The 18,541-nt window shown below is 46.4% G+C and overlaps 1 protein-coding gene across 1 annotated transcript in view; it reads right to left on the reverse strand.

Annotated features, from left to right (window-relative positions):
• Nucleotides 1-18,541, reverse strand: part of Dnah11 (dynein axonemal heavy chain 11) — a 266,833-nt gene that overhangs the window by 231,465 nt on the left and 16,827 nt on the right. Inside the window, exons 8-10 of the mRNA XM_060388295.1 lie at nt 17,523-17,690; nt 4,631-4,747; nt 267-404 (exon numbers count right to left, since the gene is read on the reverse strand). Of these exons, the coding sequence (XP_060244278.1) occupies nt 267-404; nt 4,631-4,747; nt 17,523-17,690 (423 nt within the window). The remainder of the gene's footprint in view (nt 1-266; nt 405-4,630; nt 4,748-17,522; nt 17,691-18,541) is intronic.

Genomic DNA, 18,541 nt, shown 5'->3' on the forward strand with positions numbered 1-18,541 from the left:
ACCAGTAAGCCAAAACCTTCAGCTGGAAGGACAGCTCAATGGCAGTTTTTTTCCTAGCACAGAGAAGGTCTCTGGCCCAATCTCCAGCACAGAAAAATACTCAATGACATATAAAATGTCATATATAGTGACATATATAACGACACCGATTCCTCATCCTCTGTATCATGTATCTAGTGACCCGAGTCTTTGCACAATGAAAGGGTTCTGGTTGATGGCCATTACCCACATAACATGGTGGCACCGCGAACTCTGACCCCACTCACCTGCTTGACGTGTTCGTCATACAGTTGCTTACACATATCCAACTCTGCGTTGAACATGTTCAACAATGTGCCGTAATGTGGGCTGAACATTTCCATGACAACTGGTTTCTCTAGAAAATTCCCAAATATGGTCAAAAGCTATTAAAAAAAATCAAAGTTAAAGAAAGGTTAAGAATTCTGAGTGTTTAGTGCAAGGATTTGGCTCACAACTTTCCCAAATAAACTTCTTACACTACTAGAGGCAAAGTCAGGGCCGTAAAATACACACGGTGCCACAGAAGACAAAATGCTTATTTTTGTGTCTTCTTAAAATTTCACATAACCAATAAACCAAATTCTAGATAACATGTCTTTGCCTCCGTGGAAATGGGTAGGGTCAGAATGAGCCAATGCCTACCGGCAGTGGCACTCACAGCCACCAAGCCCCTGCTGGGTGTCAGGGAATGGTTTCAAGTGGCTCAGTGTGTATAAAAGTAGAAGCCAGACTTAAATGTGTGTTATGCATTTCTTCCCATCAATAACTACACCAAACATACCAACAACAACAACCGACCTGTCCCTTCCACGCCCTGAAGATCTAGTTACTCGTAACTGTGGCCCAGGCAGCCACGGTGCTGCTCTGGAAACACTACAGGGGGAGGCCTCCTTTGACACGGAGGTTGGAGGTCGCAGGTTGTCTGTTGCTCAGAGCGAGCTTGCGGCTGGCTGAGCTAACGCAGCTTAGGTTGTGAGGGGGCAGAAGGCACTACCAAGCAGAGGACGCATGTGGAGGGGGTGTGGGGCAGAGTGATGATGGGTGTCAATCTGGTGACACCAACTTCACGAAGCCCCACTCTCTCTCTCTCTGAAGACTCCCAGGTTCCCCAGCTCCCCACCAGCGTCCATGAAGGTGAGCTACGTTTACTCTCTGGAGTGAATTATTTTACGTGTGGCGTGATGTGGCTTTCTTGGCAGCTAAGTCACATAGGAATGTAATGTTTGTTTGCAGTGGGCATTCGCAAGTGCCGAGGGCCAGGCACACCTGAAGGCCTTAGAAGCAGCTGTCACACTTCCCTGTGAGAACTGAGCTGCAGGGAGGGAGCCACTGGCCCAAATTCACAGGCTAGTGAACAGCTAGACGAAAGCGCTGGTCTCATTCTTCACTGGCCCCTCCCACCCTCCCCATCCAAGCCTCCTAGGTGATACTATTTTCATCACTAGCAGCTAACTGCAGCCTAAAAATATCAAACAGAAAAATTTCAGAATGGAACAATTTCCTAACTTTCGTTCAATTCTGTAATTTTGTATTACATTGTTGCACCAATTCTGTCCACTGAGAATGCTATTACTCTCTCAGTGCTCTAAACTGAACGGATCCTGGGCACATAATTATAAGAAAATATAAAGCAGTCCCAAGCTATGCAAAGCTGATGCCCACAGGGATCCTGGACTATGTGGACTTTAATGTGCCCATTATAATGCATCTTATATTGGTATTTTCTTTGAGAGATATCTCAAAATAATTAAGTAAAGCATCATGAAAATGAAGAGAATTTTGTTCTTTTGTTTTGTTTTTAGGAAGTAATGGGTGCCTTTATTAAAAAAATAGCTTCATTATAGAAACTTTGCAAACATTCCTGTGAGTTATACTCGTTGAAAATAACACAGTGAAAAGTTATGTAAATTAAAATATAAATGCATCTATATCATGGGCCTCCAAAGACAAACATATTCTGGCTTTTTCTGATAACGGTTGTAACGTAACAGAAACCTCCAGAAGATTTTTAACTCAGATGGTCAGTTACCTAGCAAAATGTTGATTACTAACTTTCTTCTCCAGGCCACTGTTGCGTTGGTTGGAAGTTCCCATGAATTCACAAGTGGTCACTAGCCTCCTAGGTTAGCAGACGGAACCCCAACATCAACTGGAAATGCATTCCTTCCACACATCCTTACATTCTCCAGAGGCTTCCACATTAGAGCTCATCCTGCTTACTCCATGGCTGAGCTTTAAAGCCCGGAGTCCTCAAAAGGAAAGACAGAGAAATACTCCACAGAGGAGCTGCAGAGCTGGACAGCAGGGAGTCGGGCAGTGGTGCTGTCCTGAGCCTCCAGGATGAGAACTACAGTCACATAGGCTCCTGGTGCCTCAGCCAGACACACAGCCGCTTTATGGTGGCAGAGCTTCCCTTCACACTGGTCCTGCAAGCTGAAGCCCGAATCCCACAACCTTCTCTTCTCCTAAAGACTCTGTTTCAGATCTCTTTAATGCCCCTCTCCCTCTCAGCTTTCCACAACTGTGCTGTAATGTGCAAAGTAGTATCAATATTAGTTTGCCTGGGTTTGCCTTGTTCAAAGACTTTTTAATCCTGTGGGTACCTGAACCCACTTCAGATTTTGGACTGAATCATATTCAATTTTATGTTGTCTAAAATCTTTTCTGGACTCTTTTCCAAAACATATTTCAATGTGCCTCAATACAAATCTTAGATCCATTTATTAGTGCTGTGTTCATTTTTTTCAGCTGATGCCAGCACTCTAGGTTCTTAAGCTTTACAGTTTACACCAGAATACTAGTGATCACTTTGCTTCCTTTACAAAGAACAGACATCTAATTATCGCTCAAAACAGCCTACAAAAATATTCCTCTCCTAAAACAATCTGTGGTCAAAGTTCCTCAGCCTGTGCCTAAGGCTGAAATCCCGTCTCCCTGGGGTACATGGCCTGCACATTTTCTCCTGCCCTCACACTCCCAACAGTGTGTCATGTCTAATTCCAGGTAATCCTGTTACCCTCAGGCCGTCCGTGAGTACCACTGTCTACAAGGCAACCTAACCCTAACAAAGGCTGCGCACTGCAGCCTGCCATCCGGCTCTGCCTAAGGCAGGATTTTACCTCATCATTTTAACAGTCAGCTACAAATATGTGGAATGCTTTTTAAAAACCACTTGTCAACAAGACAAGACTGCTTGAGAAAATAAACTAACATGTGCTTAAATAACCCATGTTAATGGCTGTGAGTGGGCACAAAGAGTGATGTGAATTAGATTGCTAATTAATGGAATTAGGAAGCTCTGTACACCAAGAGTTCACTGCTCTTTCTTATGGTTACCCACAAAACTTAAAGAGCACAATTTCATTTCCAGTAACATAAATATGAAGTCACTGCACAGACATTAGAAAAAACTACTATTCAACTCTTTTAGGAAAAAAAATAAAAGCCTAGCTCTGCTAAATGAGAATCAGAATGCTATCATTTTGTCTAAGAACAATATTTATGTATATCTAGCCAAAGGAAAAAAAAAGAACATACTAAATATAAAATAATTGTACCAAAGAGAGGAAACTACAAAAACACACCATATATTCTGGCCAATGGACATCTCAGTTTTACCTGAAAATTTTTGTTTTGTTAAAACAAACAAACAAACAAACACCATTTGGTCCTTCTCAGCTGACAAAATCTAATAACATCATCCTTGAAAATCTGCCTGCTATATCGCTTTGCTCTGCCATTCTCAATAAAGCGTGTCTGTGGTTCCCTACAGTGCCTGCTTGGATGGCAAACAACCCCCCTTGGGGATATCACCTCATACCAACTACATGTGATTTGCAATTCACCTTTTCTAACATGCTGTCCCATTTCCATATCATAAGCTTCGGATCTCCAGGAGTTTTCAAAACGCATTTCTTTTCCAGAACTACTCCACTTCCCTGCCCTCTCTCCCTCCCTCCCACCCGCTCACGTACAGGTGGACACTGCCACTGGCCTGCATTCCCAGCCTTTCACATGATTTTTAATACACATACACTTCATTAAGCTCATTCACAACACATTCTCTCATGCTTCAGTATTTCTGATGTCAGAATGTATTATACCATCAATGAAATTATAATTAATTTAGCATCACTTTTTCTTATTGACACACAAATACCTGGTAATCAATGGTCTTACACCTGGTGAAATAGGGAAAATTAGTCGTTATGTGTTTCAGTCAGAGTGATAAAGCAGGCAGATGATGCCAGCATAGGCAAACAATAAAAAGAAAAGGATTATTGAAATTATAGATTTGTTTTAACTTTTCAGTGTGGCTTCCTGTTGAGTCAATATTTTGCTGGACACATTCACCTTGCTCTAGAGGAAATAAGAGCTAAAATACAGTAAATGCCAGAAGAGATCAAAAGTCAGTGTCCCAGAAACGACCTTCCCAGAGTAAACTGCACTATCTCTAGTGCCTTATTCAAACTCCAGTATCCGTGGGCTGAGCTCGAAGGAAATGTGACTGATCTGGTTACTACTCTACCCACATCAGAAAGGAACGTGCCTGGCCTTTCCGTGTAACCGTCTAAGTTATGCGTTTTCTGGGGGCTCCTTACGAACCAACCTTAAATGCAGCTTCCAAACCACTGCAGTTGTGGAGACCTTCACAGAGCAGCGTCCCGAGCCTTCGGGCAAAGTCCAGGGTTTTGGACTTAAACGTGAAGTAATCGATTTCAAAGCCCTGCATGGTGCAAAGTAAAGTAACAGTTAGCGAGAAGACGCCACCGAGAGACGTGGCTGTTAGAGAGAAGCAGCCACGTAAGCCTGACCTTGCTGCCTCTGACTGACCGCCTGTGCAGCAGGTAGCCTTGTTTCCAGGAGGCTCAGCCCTCCAGGCACTGTGGCCCCACACCTGTGTGGGCACCAGCGTGCCCGCCTCCCTCCCTCCATCCCAGTGATAAACAAAGGGTGCAGGTTCTCAAAACACTCCCGTAGACTGGCAGGTCATCTAAACTCCTGTTGACTTGGGGATGGAAACAACACTCTCCTCAGGTCAGAACTGAAAAAGTGCGAAAGCCTCATGCATGATGCAGGAAGTGGAGACACTTTTCCCAGGTTCTCACTAACAGTACTGAGGGCACCTCCAGGAAAGCTGTCCCTGGGCACACACAGCCATCCTCAGGCTTCACCATCAGGGTGCCTGCGCCGTGCACCTCAGGCTTAGCACAGTGAAGGCTCTTTTGCCTGTTCACCAACAAAGTCAGCAAGAACAGTTGTGAACACAGCCCTCTGTTTGGCTCCAGTCTCAGAGCCTTACATTAACTCAGTCTTACATCTGGCGTAAGGTGAGGCTGCTTTTCCATTCAGCGAGTGACAAAACAGCTCAGCAGCAAGGTGTGTTGCTCTGCATTCTAAGAACCTCAGAGTACACCATTCCTCCGAGGAAGTGATTGCAAACTTGCTTTCTGAGCCGTTGACTTTTAGTGCAAAAGGAAACGGGCATGACCAGCCACTGAATGTATCTGTCACATTGACCCATTTAGAAAAAAAAAAAAAGTTTGAAATTTGTTCTGGGGAGAGGTTTGGAGCAAACTGTCATTCCTTTCTCTCTTTCGTAAACCGTGTCTAGTCACTCAGCTGCAGCAGTATTGCTACGTAGACTGCACTCTGTGCATACAGCCCATCCCCCGGCTGCTGGGCCAACACGCCCACAACGGTCTCAGCGCCTCTGCTGAGACCGGATGGAATCCACACACACAGGGGCAGTGATTCCTAGGGTGACCAGAGGGCACAGCTCCTGACGGAATGGCACCCGGGCCTTAGAGAGTCTCGTCCACACAGGACAGAGGGGTCCTCGGGGCTTGGGCAGCCTTCACCAACCCTGAATCTGCGGATGCCAGGGCTTGGACTTCCAGCCTCTAGAAGGGGAGAAATGAGTGCCTGGTGTTTACAAGGCACTGACTCCCAGCGTGCTGTTTCAGCAGCCTGACGCCAGTGAGCGGGGCAGCTCAGGACAGGTTCTCCACTCCGTCACCAAACAGAATGTTGAGCATCAAGAGGACAGAGCGCGGGCTCCCGACTTCAGGCCAACGGCTGCCGGCTGCCGGTTGGAAGTAAACACAACTTCTAACAGGTTCCAGCAAGCCCCACAGGCCCCTCCTCAGGACAGAGGCGGAACAGGCCTGTCATCCTATTCGGGTAACTGTGAGCGACGGTGGGTAAGATCACAATGGATGAAACAAGAATCTCTACCTCAGACTCTCTCTCTCTCTCTCTCTCTCTCTCTCTCTCTCTTGCACGCACGCACACACACACACACACACACACACACACACACACACACACCGTGCATTTTCCTATTACATTCCTAAAACCAAAATTAGAAGTGACCCCAAGGGACCTGTCCCTCAGCAAACGAAGCAGGGAGGGCTGGAAGTCGGTGGGTCAGGCACCGGCTTTGCAAGGACCTGACTTCGATTCCCAGGATCCACCTAAGGATGAACAGCAGCCTCCCTCACTAATGCGCACACTGGCACATGAATACACCGATAAAGACACTGCCACAGAGAACTCACCCGTGTCTTGTATAAATCTGAGCCCACTGACTTCTCTGTGGAGTTGCTCTTCTTATAAACCCTCAGAGGAACTTGGGGAGCCCTTAGCCACCTTCTCCCCGTGCCACCTCCATCTCCACCTCCACGGCATGACCCTCCCGGACACACTGCTGTCCATTTCAGCTGTGTGGTAACCGGCCATAAACTCCCGCCAAGATGCAGCCTACTCTATCCTGTCTTCCAAGGCCAACTCCCAACTCCCGAAAGTTACCTCGGTTCATAATCTGAGTCTGTTACACTAGCACAGTGTGGGTCTCACAGCTCCACAGGGTTGGGCCCTCACTGAATCTCACCTCTACTCTCCTTCCCCACCTTCCCTGCTCCTCCCTGTTTGTGTGACAGATCTCTGTGTGCATTTTCACGTCTGAAACAGAGCTCTCTTCTATGCCCCAGCATTGAGCTGGATCCTCCCCGGGTTCTGAGTCACAGAGCCTCACGGCCAGACTTTTTCCCATGGCGACAGTAACAGTATTTTCCGAGTTCCCAGTTCATGGCCATTTGTGTAAATGTTTATGGGATAGGAAGGGATGAGTTAGCATATGACTCAAGAATCATAAAAATACCTCTACATTCTGGAAGATACAAAACTGCTTTTACTAGCACCCCAAGAAGCTATGAAAAGGTTTTAAGTAGAGAAAAGGCACGATTTGACTAAGCACATGAAAGGCTCTCACGCTGGTGCATGGGAGAATAAATTAATGGAGCCAGAACCGGCCAGAGCGAGCAGCTTGGAGGCGACACAGTGCAGGTGAGCAGTGGGCCGAGGGTGTACCTCCCACGCAAAGCTAGAGGACCTGGACATTGCAGGGAAACGAGTGAAATTAGATTCCCGTCAGCACTCCCCTAAAAAGCCAACTGTCTGACGTCTGAAGAGCAGAAGACAGTCAGGGGTGGGATGGGTGGTAGAGACGGTTCGGAAGAGGCTGGTTTTAGGCCGTCCATTGAATTCCCAGTGGAGACGCTGGCCACGCAGTTGAATTCGCTGTGAGTTCGCGGTCTGAAGAACCCGCTCACTGTGAGGTGCCCTGTGCTTAGGTTTTGGCTGGAGTTCCTCAGCCTCTCCGTCCCTCTGTCCAACACGGCTTGAGTGGGGTTCAGGGGGGACATGGATAATAAACTTGACCAACTTTCTCAAGTGATTAGCAACCCCCACACACACTTTCAGTTATTTTTAAATCCCAAATTCCGTGCAACTGGCATCTTCCTGCTCAGGTACTCCGGTTAGATTAGCTGTTCATTCCATGCATCTGCTGTTTGTGTCCTTTGACCAAGAGGGTTAAGTTGTAAACTACAAAATCAGTTTCAGGTTTAACCAAAATACTGAATCTTCTCTACACTCCTGGGTCATGCCCCCTTTGGTGCAGTCTGTTTTCTGTCTGTCCTGGTTTGAATGTAGATTGGCAAAGCCGTTGTGGGAACAAGGGCCAGGTCCCTAGATGTGATAATAGAACAACTATCTGTTGTTCTCCTGAGCTCACCTAGGGCGGTGAGGACAGGTAGCCCACTCCAGGCAACGCAACAATGTAAGTGCTGGTCAACGCATGAGTGGGTTACATTCACACACAGTGTATGAAAACCGGAATCCTACTCTGCCCAGAAAAAGGAAATCTTGCCATTTGTCTGGACATGGACACGTCCGGAGAACACTGAACAATTGATTCAAACACAAAGAGAACTGCATGGTCTCAGTATCCGTGAATGTGAGGCTATGGTGAGGTGGGAACAAAGTTTGAGACAGGTCAGAGGACACAAAGTCGCAGGTACACGAAATCACAGGTGTACCGGATAAGGAAGCCGGAGCATTCGTTACAACGGGAGGTATGCAGAAAACCACACCTGGGATCTTAAAGCCAGACCTTAGCTGCTCCTGTCATGCCCAGGATAACTGTAGAAAGAGAGGAAGGCTAGCTTGCTTTGCCAGGTGACCTTTTCACTATCTGTGTCTTACAAGATCTTGGTGCAAACCATATGTACATGCAGTTTCTCTTTACAAATGAAAATAAGATTACAGCCATGACAATAATCCCTTCTGTGTGCTGCCGGCTTCTATCTGACTAGAGTCTGACATGTATATTTATGACACAGCACACTGCCTCTTTCTTTCTTTCCTTTCCATTTCTTTTCTTTCGTGTGTGGACTCATTGAGTTTGGGCATTCCCACCCCATCGTCCTCAGGACCTGACACGTGGCTCAGAGCAGACTACAGAACTGGTGTTCACTCTTAAACATCAGACAAAATCCTTGAGTAAAATAGGCCAGGATGCTTCCTTTGGGGGAATTTTAAATTCAGTTCTCTTAGCAGTGTGATTCAACCACCCATTGCACTGTGGCGGAGGGCAGGCTTCTTAGCGGTGGGTCCCTTTCATCCAAGCTGTCAAAGTCATTTGTGGAAATTCCATCCTGGTTTTGCTTGTGTATTCTTTCTTATCTTTAGATGGCTACAGTTCTGTAGCAATCAGTTTCATTTCTGCCTGTGGTAATTTTTCTTTGTATTTTTTTAAGTTTTTTTTTTTTTTTAAGAACTTTGTCTTTTCAATAAAACATACTTTGGTGTCTCTTTCACGCCTTCTCTGTCTTCTGTGTGTGTGTGTGTGTCTCCCCTGTCTCTGTCTCTCCATCTCTGTCTTTTTGTCTCTTTGTCTCTCACTCTCTCTCTGTCTCTCTCTCTCACGCTCTTGTTCCATCTGTCCCTGGGGTTTACAGTGAAGTTGCATGCTGAGCTGATCGCACACTAAAAGCTGAGGTCACACTGTTTTAACACGCCCCACGTGTTGCCGAGTGTTGGTCATTGCCCTTGTGCTGATGGGAACCGTGGCTGCTGTACTGGTTAGAAACACAGAGTGGACCGTGAGGTACACAGCTAGTCTGGAAGGCCAGAGTTCAAAGTATGCAGCATGGCTTCTGAGTGCATATAGATTCCTCCACCTCAGAAGGTCAGAAGTTGGGCTGAGCTGGCGTGACACACACCTATTTCCCTGACACTCAAGGAGTGAGGGCAGGAGGATCAGAAGCTCAAGCCTGACATCAGCCACATGAGACCCTATCCTACTTTTTAAAAAAGGAGCCAGGCCACGGGCTTTAATCCCAGAACTCGGGAGGCAGAGGCAGGTGACCTTTGTGAGTTCAAGTCCAGCCTGGTCTACAGACGAGTTCCAGGACAGCCAGAGCTCCACAGAGAAACCCTGTCTCAAAAGCAAAACAAAACAAAAACAAGCGTGCAAACAACAATTGATTCTTTTTCCTGCCCCCCACCCAGCCCTTCTGTTTCTCCTCTTTCCCTCTTTGAGGCGTGGGCATGTAACTTAGAAGCTTAGTCACGGAGCCATGCATAGCTTCCCTCTTGCCTTCAGGGTACTCCTTTTTTCCTGCTGTGTTCTTCTTGCTGCTCTGCCGTTAGAGTCTGCTGTCAAAGGTCCCACTCTACGATTTTAATTCCTTTCCTTTTGCTGAGGTTTACCTTGTGGTGAAGGTCCGGGACAGCTCAGGTGGGCACCTGTCCCGGGCACCGGACGGGTCTGCTGGTGTCCAGCTCTTCCACATGCTTGATCTTCTAGGCGTACTCAGCTACCAACAGGCATGCTGGGGTCCACGGGCAGTGAGTGCCACAGCTCTGAAGCTCTGTGTCACTGTTCTGTGCTGCCTGGAGCCTATGGGCTTAGCTGTTTCCGTGCTGGACTGGCCCCTTGCCATGGGGGAATGTCCCTCTTCAGCAGTTCTCCTCATTGTGAAGTTTACTTCATTTGGCATTTTTTGTAGTCATTTCTAATTTCCTTTGATTAATGTTTGCATCATATACTCAGTTACTTATAGTATGCTTGCATGATTGTGTTTGGGAAGAACAAGCATGCATTAGCTCACATGTTTTAATTCCCGCTGTCAATCTGTCTTTTGAATTGGTACGTGAAATACTTGCATCTAATGATTATTTGTACTAGGGTATGCTATTTCTTTCATCTTTGCAGTTTTCTCATTACATTTTCCTGCCTCTTTATAATAATTTGTGCCTTTAAAGATTATATTGGATACACTTATACAATTCCAAGTATACTGTTTTGCCATTCTTCTGCTATGCTCCTATAGATGTTAGTGCATATAAAACATTTTTCACTGTGTAATACCACCATCTCCAAAGTCCAGAGAAACATAAAAGTTTACTTCCCATGGCCAAACGATCAAGACAAAGTCATAAGAGAATTTAAGAATGCCTAGAGGCAAGTTGAGCAATGGTGGCTCATGCCTTTAATCCCAGCACTTAGGAGGCTGTGCCAGAAGAATCTCTGTGAGTGCGAGGCCAGCCTGGCCTACAGAGCAAGTTCCAGAACAGCCAGAGCTACACAGGGAAACCTTACCTTGAGAGAAAAGAAAAAAAAAAAAAGAGGAAGAGCAGGAGGAGGAAAAAGGAGGAGGAGGAGAGAAAGAGAGAGAGAAGACAGACTAGTGGCAGAAATAAACTTCCAACATGCCCTAACTCAGAACATGCAATAGATGTACTAAAATGAAAATTTAAAGCTACAGATTCATTAAAAAAATGTTAAAAAAAAAACCAAAATAATTGTTCTAGTTTTACATCTTGGAATAATAAAGATCAGAGTAAAGACACATGTGTTAGGAAACAGATCAACAGAGATTAATCAAGAAAATGAAATGCTGATTCTTCAAAATACAGTACTTTAGTTACACTGAACAAAAAATTATCTAAATATACCAATTCAAAAGACTGATGAATTTTTGCTAGATTTACTAAGTCTCTCGTAGTCAGGTTTTTCTGAATATGCAGTATCGTGACAATTGAAAGTGGAAATGTTACTATGCTTCTTTTAAATGAAAAGGGTACAGTGCTGTGCTGTGACCAGCTGTGCAGGACATCAGGAAACACAGCGAGGCTCATGTCTGTGGTCCCAGCGCAGGCATCAGAGGGAAGAGGGTAAGGAGCAGGCCAGCCTGGCTCACGTGGCAGGACTCAGGAGGGCTGGGGGAAGAGGGGTAACCCGGAAGAAATGGACAAAATCCTAGAGACGTGGCAGCGAAAAGGTCAGTTCAGAAGAGCCAAACTAGTCAGGAGATGAAATCAGTAATCAAGTCCAAACAAAAGCGCAGGGCCAGGAGGTCTTTCTAAGGATTTTATGTGTACTTAAGAACTAAGAGCAATCCTCAGACTTTCCCGAAACATCGAGAAAGGAGTTCTTGCTAACTCACCCCTCTGTGAACAGTCAGATAAAGGTACTTCAAGAGGAGAAACCATCAGGGCAACCTTCTTGTGAATGGTGAGATAATATGCAAGCTGAATTCAGCCATATATTAGAATTATGAACAGCACTCAAGAGAAATATTCCACAAATGGCAGGATGGCTTCACAAACAATAAAGAAACAAGAAAATATCCCACCATGCACCACACTGACAGCAGGACAGTGGACTTTACATGACCTCAGCTGATGTGGAAGCAGCTTATCTGAATTCAATACTTTTTCATGAGGAAAACATTCAATGAACCAAGAACGCAACTACAGAGCCAGCATGAGGGGGGACGCTGTGAGTGCTAGTTAACATCACCCTAAGATGAAGGGGTGAGCTCTTTCCTACAGTCGTGAACAGGACAGGAACGCCTGCCCGCCTCTAATTCAATGTAGAATACTCTCGTCAGAGCAATCAGGCAAGTGAAACAAAAAGCACGCAAATGGAAAGAGAGCATGCCTACTCACAGGATTCTATCTAAAGATTACACGCCTAAGACAGGAAGCCGACAAGCAAACTCAGCAATGTTGTGAGGCGGGAAATCAATACACAAAATCAGCCAGGGACCGGAGAGATGGCTCAGGAAAGCGTGTGGGAACGGGGATTCGTCCTCCATCCTGGAACATGAATGAATAAAGCCCTTGTGGTGGCGTGTGCTTTTAATCCCGGAGGATTCCGGAGCCCCCTCGCCAGCAAGCCTAATCGCCGAGCTCCGGGAACATGGAGCCTGGGCCAGAGCACTGGAGGCTGACCCTTGACCTCCCCCTATGCATCTGCTCCTGCACAAACAAGACGTGTGTGTAACCAAGAGAAAAACGTTTGCATTTATGTGCACCAGCAATGAACAATCCTAAAAAAGTAAGAAAACAATTCCAATGGTATTAAGAAGGATAAAGTACTTAGTTCATGACAAGTTTGACCTGGAAAGTCAAAGACCTGTATACCAGACACTGAAAATAGTTGCTGTTAGCAATTAAAGACAGGGTGGGTAGGAAGAAAGCCTGCTTACACGGGCAGAGAGGGACTACCCTCACAGAGACAGCACTATCCCAAGCAATCTGCCCAGGCAATCTAATCCTGTTAAAGTCTCCCAGTGAGGCCTCTGCAGTGATTACAAACATCATCCCAAAAGTCCGACCAACTCACTCCGGAGTCAGTAGGCTCACACTTCCTAGTGACCAAACTCACATGTCTACAGTGTTGAAAACTGTACAGTGCTGGCAGAGAGACCAGAGAAGCAGCATAGAGAGCCTCACACACACATCAACCCTCACGCACACATTCAGGTCACTGCTGATGAGGGTGCAAAACCATTCGGTAGGGCAAGAACAGTCCCTTCAGCAAATGCTGCTGGGAAGATTATCCACCGCACAGGGTGAACTCGGACCCTCCTAACACTTAAAATCAGTTCAAAGTACACTAGAGCCTTAACTGTATCAGTGAAAAGCATAAAATTTCCAGAAGAAAACAATGGAGAAATGGCCACGACACTGGACTGGGCAGGGCCTCTTGATCCTCCTTCTCCCAGTCACAGTGTAACTACCTTAAATATTTTCTGCACAAACATTTAGAAGTAGTGTTGGATGGGTAGAGCTCAGGGGTGGAACAGCTGCCCAGCATCCGTGAGGCCCTGGGTTCAGTCACACGCATGAGTGTGCACACACACAGCATGATAATGTTTCCCTTCCACTCTCAAACACAGAAGGCTGAGGAGGAGGAGTTCCTACTGTAACTCCTACTACAGCCTTTCCAGTGTGCAAGGTCCCTTTACAGTTGTTTTTTTGTTTGTTTGTTTTTGAAGCAAGGTTTCCCTGTGTGTGGTTGGCTGTCCTGGACTCCCTCTGTAGACCAGGCTGGCCTCGAACTTACAGAGATCCACCTGCCTCTATCTTCCTGAGTGCTGGGACTGCAAATGTGCATGGCCACGCCCGCTTACCATTGCCTCTCTGGGTCCAGTTTTTCTTTAATCGTTTTCCTAAGATCAGTCTGCGCTAGCAAAGTCCTTTAGCTTTTGTTCATGTGATCATCTCTTATCTACCCTTTGTCCCTGGGGGTGGAGAACCGGAGATTTAGTTTTCACAGAACCTATTTTGCCCACTGAATTCTGACATCTATGGTTTCTGATAAGAAATCTACCAATCAGATTATATTTCCCTATAGGTAATAAGTCACTTCTTTCTTGCTTTCGGTTTTTAAATTTTAATTTGGAAGACAGACACAGTGATGTGTCTATGTAAGCCCAGCACTTGGGAACCGAGCAGAGAGTCCCTGCTCAGGAGTTTGACACCATCGTGCAGTCTGATGGACCCACACAGCAAGTGTGACGGCGACTTGGGAGCGCTGCTCAGCTTCTCAGCTCACAGTTCACGGTTCCCTAAGCACTCATCAGCTGGCACCCACATTGTCAAGTGCTAGATTCTGGATCACGAGCCTCACTACTGCCAGAGGGAGACATGGGTCCGGATTCTCCACTGGTGCCCTCCTGGCACACATGGACAGGAGGCCCACCTCCCCGTGGGGGATCTGTGGGTGCCACGTGCAGGCGGCTTTGTTTCCACTCAGCTCTGGCCTCATCTCAACGAGGCTTCCTCTAACTCTACCCCTGTGACATGAGGGTCTACCAGGGGAGGCAAAAACAAAAACAAAAAAAAAAAAAAATCTTACTTCCATCTGATCTCTATCGCCACTACTGCCACCACAGAGAGGAGGGCTTTCCTGGCTAGCAGACATGAAGACCTCACTCCTCCTTAGCCACCCCAGCAGGGGTTGGGGGGGGGAATGCTAGGTTGCCACGTGGGTGGAAGTTTAAAGCCCCTGCCCAGCCCTCCCGGCATGTGGAACAGCTGCCTCCTTAGTGCCTGGCCGCAGTGACAACACTTCTAAGTTGCTGCCTTGCTGGGGTGCTCTTCTTGATGCCTTGGCTAAACCACACCCAGGTTTTTATAGAGGAGCACAGCATGTGCCTCCTGGCAATAGCCCAGTTCTGGACTATTTTATAGAATACAAAAACCCCAGGAACTACTTCTGTGTTGATTTTGAGTTCTGAGGTTCTTGGCCAGTCTGTGTTCTTTGTTTTGTTTTTTTGTTTGTTTGGTTGGTTGGTTGGTTTTTCAGTGTGTGACAGTGCATGTGCATGTGTGTGCATGCGTGTGCGTGTGTGTGTGATGGTTAGGATGTTAGTTGGTTTTAACACAAGGATTACTAAAAAGCACACCCAAACCTTTACAGAAATTTCTAGCTAAATTGCTGAACTCTACCTACTACTCTAAACAATAATTTAAAATAACATGAACTACTCAATAAATTCCCCAACTTATTGGCTAGAGTACAACTGTGGAAAAAAAGAAAGAAACATTACTGTAACCGCACACAAAGCCTGCCTAAACACACTGTTCCAGCAAGATGGTGAGGCTGCGCGCTGGGGGCTGTTCCTGTGGGACAGGAACAAAAGGATGAGCTCGGATGTGTGTCAGCGTCTACGCCAGTCTGCATCGAGCTCTCTGACCCCAGGTTCCAAACACCCTATTTACATAAGCGCCGTGCAGTGAGGAAGAAGCTAAATTCTGCAGGTGCCAGCTGCCCAAAAGAACAAGCAATTTTCAAAATAAGCAAATTTTTAAACAGAAACAGACATGACACATAAGAGTCCTTGGATGGCTAAACCTGTATAAATTGTGAGCTTCGACAGTAACAGCCGAAGAACAGCTTAGCGGGTACACTGGCTGCTTTCATCTCGACTTGACACAGCTAGACGATTTTGGAAGAAAGCCTGTACTGAGGAAATGCCCTCACCAGCTGGACAAGCGTATATGGTGCATTTTCTTGCCTGATGATGGCTCTGGGGGGCTCAGCTCTCTGCAGCAGGCCACCCTGGGCTGGAGGCTCCAGGAGCTACAGGAAAGCAGGCCGTGCAAGTCATGAAGAGCAAGCCTAAGGCAGCATCCCTCCACCGTCTCTGCGTCAGCTCAGTGATGAACCATGATGTGGAACTATCAGCCGGAATAAACACCTTTTCATGTGGACTATTTACACGGTGGAGTGCTATTTAGCTGTTAAGAAAAGCGAAGTTTCCAAGCAAACAACTAGAAATAATTATCACGACTAAGTTAGCCCAGACCCCAGATAAACACTGCAGGCTGACTCTGACCCGGAAGTTAGCTTTCAGGCTTTAGATGTGCGTTTCATCCAAACAACCACACAGGTTGGGTATGTAGTACGGTACCAGTGGGAAAGAGAGGATCTTCCAAGGGAGGGAAGCAGAACATAGTGTTCTGAAAAGAGGAAGGGGAAACAGGAATACGGGGATGGAGTGGGGAGGGGCTGAGGAGGAGGACCAACCAACACCAAAGGCCTTTGAGAGCTACATGGAAACCACAGACGCTCCTACATCGCACACTAGGAGTTTAGACCGAGTCACCATACAATGAAAAAGACACGTCTGTGTGCCACACTCGGGCAGTGCCCGTGGAGGCCAGAGAAGAGCGTCCGATCCTGCAGAACTGGAGCCACGTGTGGGTTGTGAGCTGCCTTGTGGGTGGTGGGAATTGAACCTGGGCTGTCTGGATGAGCAACCAGCGCTCTTAACCAGATGGGCCACGTCTCCAGCCTCCTAAATGATTGTCTCCTATCATATATATGATAGCTGTAATGCGCTGGAAAATAAAACTAGTGAAGAGAACCCTTTAAGAAGAAACAGAGTTGCTGCAGAGAAGTCTCGAGAGTCAGGAACACTGGCGACTCGGGCCGGTCCTCTACAAGGCCAAGTAGGCTGCGTTACTGGTACCCAGGACAGCTCCACATACTAAATGCCTTCCTAGTGCCCCCATCATTCGGCTCTAGGGATGCGCGTGAAATACACACTCAGCCTACTTTTCCATAAATCATACAGAACAGTCTAGAGAGCCATGGACCACCGCAGTGTCTTGCTCATTAACTGCACTTCCCAAAAGTTACCAGAGGAATTCAGAGGAATCGGGTTTGTTAATCCTCATGAGGCTGACGTCTTGCACCCTATGTTTCAAAGTCTGATTTGAATGCTTTCTACACAAGACTGAAGACATTTCCATTCCACGTGTTTTTTAAATGTAAACTAAACGTTCCTTCTTTTTTAAACTCAGCTTTCTGGTTTTGACAAACCACACAAAATCTCTTTACCCTACAGCTGGAGAATGAAACTCACACGGAACTCCCAGTCCACCAGCAAGCTCGGTAACAGAGCTTAAACCTGAAACTGTCCTCCAACCTGAAGTCCAAAATATGAAGTTATTAATAGTTAAAACTAACAGAGAGAATGTGGCAACACACACGTTAGTAAGTGACATGGTGGTGGTCGGGAAACTGTTTCAACAGACCAGCATTTCCACAGAAAAGTTTAAGATAAAGCACGTAGGTTATACCAGCATTGGAGGAGCAGATCAGTAAGTGTGGATGCAAGAAACTCCATTTTGATGCTCATAAGAACCTGGCCTACGGATGCCCAAGGCTGTCCGAGAGCTCTGAATGAAAGTTCCGAGCTGGTCCCCGGCCTTCAGCAGGAGCTAGAACTGAGGAGAGTCACTAAGGGCTTCGGGTCCTACAGGGCAGCCTGGGTAGTTCACACCACCACCCTGACCTCCCTCCCATTTGCCCTGAAACCACAGAATCCTCTGTGTTAAAGACATGACCTTACCACGTCATCACAGTCAGATGCGTCGTAAACACTCTCTCGGAATACTTTACAGCATGCCATAAACTCTTCACTCATCAAGCGGAGCTGTGCATTTAGGATTCCTCCCTTGGTGTCACCAAATTCCAGTCTTTCTAGCTTTTCAAATTCCAGTATGGTGGCAAACATATCCTTTAAAAAACAAACAACAAAACAAAAAAACAGTAAAGACCTTTCTATCACCTTTAGCAAGAAATGGAGATGTTAAACATTCCAATCAAAAGATTTCCAAACATTCAGAATCGACGAACACTAGGTAACAGAAAACTAATGCTGCCGCTTTCACGGAACAGAGAAAACACCGATTTAAAAACCACAGTCTGTTTTCAAACTCCGACAGTCACCTCACAGTGGACACAGGCCCTGGTGCTCTGTGTAACCATGGCCACTCCCCGGGATGCCAGCCTTTTTATGCCTCTCTGCTACACCGCAGTGTGGACCCGGCCACGTGAACCAGAACCCAAGAGACTGTCTACAGAGGAGAGTTTGAGAGACTTCATGGCATTCAGGCCGACCATCAGTAAGAATTTTCACACAAATCTCCAGCTTATGTGAAAATCTTAGGTAAACAATACGATGTTGCATCTGTAGAAAACTGTACAAGGAATGGAAGGCAGCATCACCTCGTCCACTCAACGCAAAGTCTGCGCACTCGATTTGTACATTTTAGGTTTTTTGAATCATTTATACCCAGGACTGGAAAGAGGGTTCAGCCATTAACGGTCCTGGCTGCTGTTCTTGGAGACCTGGGGTCGAGTCCCAGCACCCACCAGGGGTCTGACAAGAAAGGGTAACTTCAGTTCAAAGGGATATGGTGCCCTCTTCTGGCTCCCGCAGGAACTGCATTGCATGTGATGTGCAGCCAGAAAGGCAGAGTGAACAAAAAATAAAAATTCTCAGAGTAAATTTTTCACACGTTTTACTTTTATAGAAGATTTTACTAATTCTACAATATTTGTGTTACATACATGTAACTGGTATGA

Source organism: Meriones unguiculatus, chromosome 7, assembly GCF_030254825.1.
Source record: "Meriones unguiculatus strain TT.TT164.6M chromosome 7, Bangor_MerUng_6.1, whole genome shotgun sequence".
NCBI lineage: Eukaryota > Metazoa > Chordata > Mammalia > Rodentia > Muridae > Meriones > Meriones unguiculatus.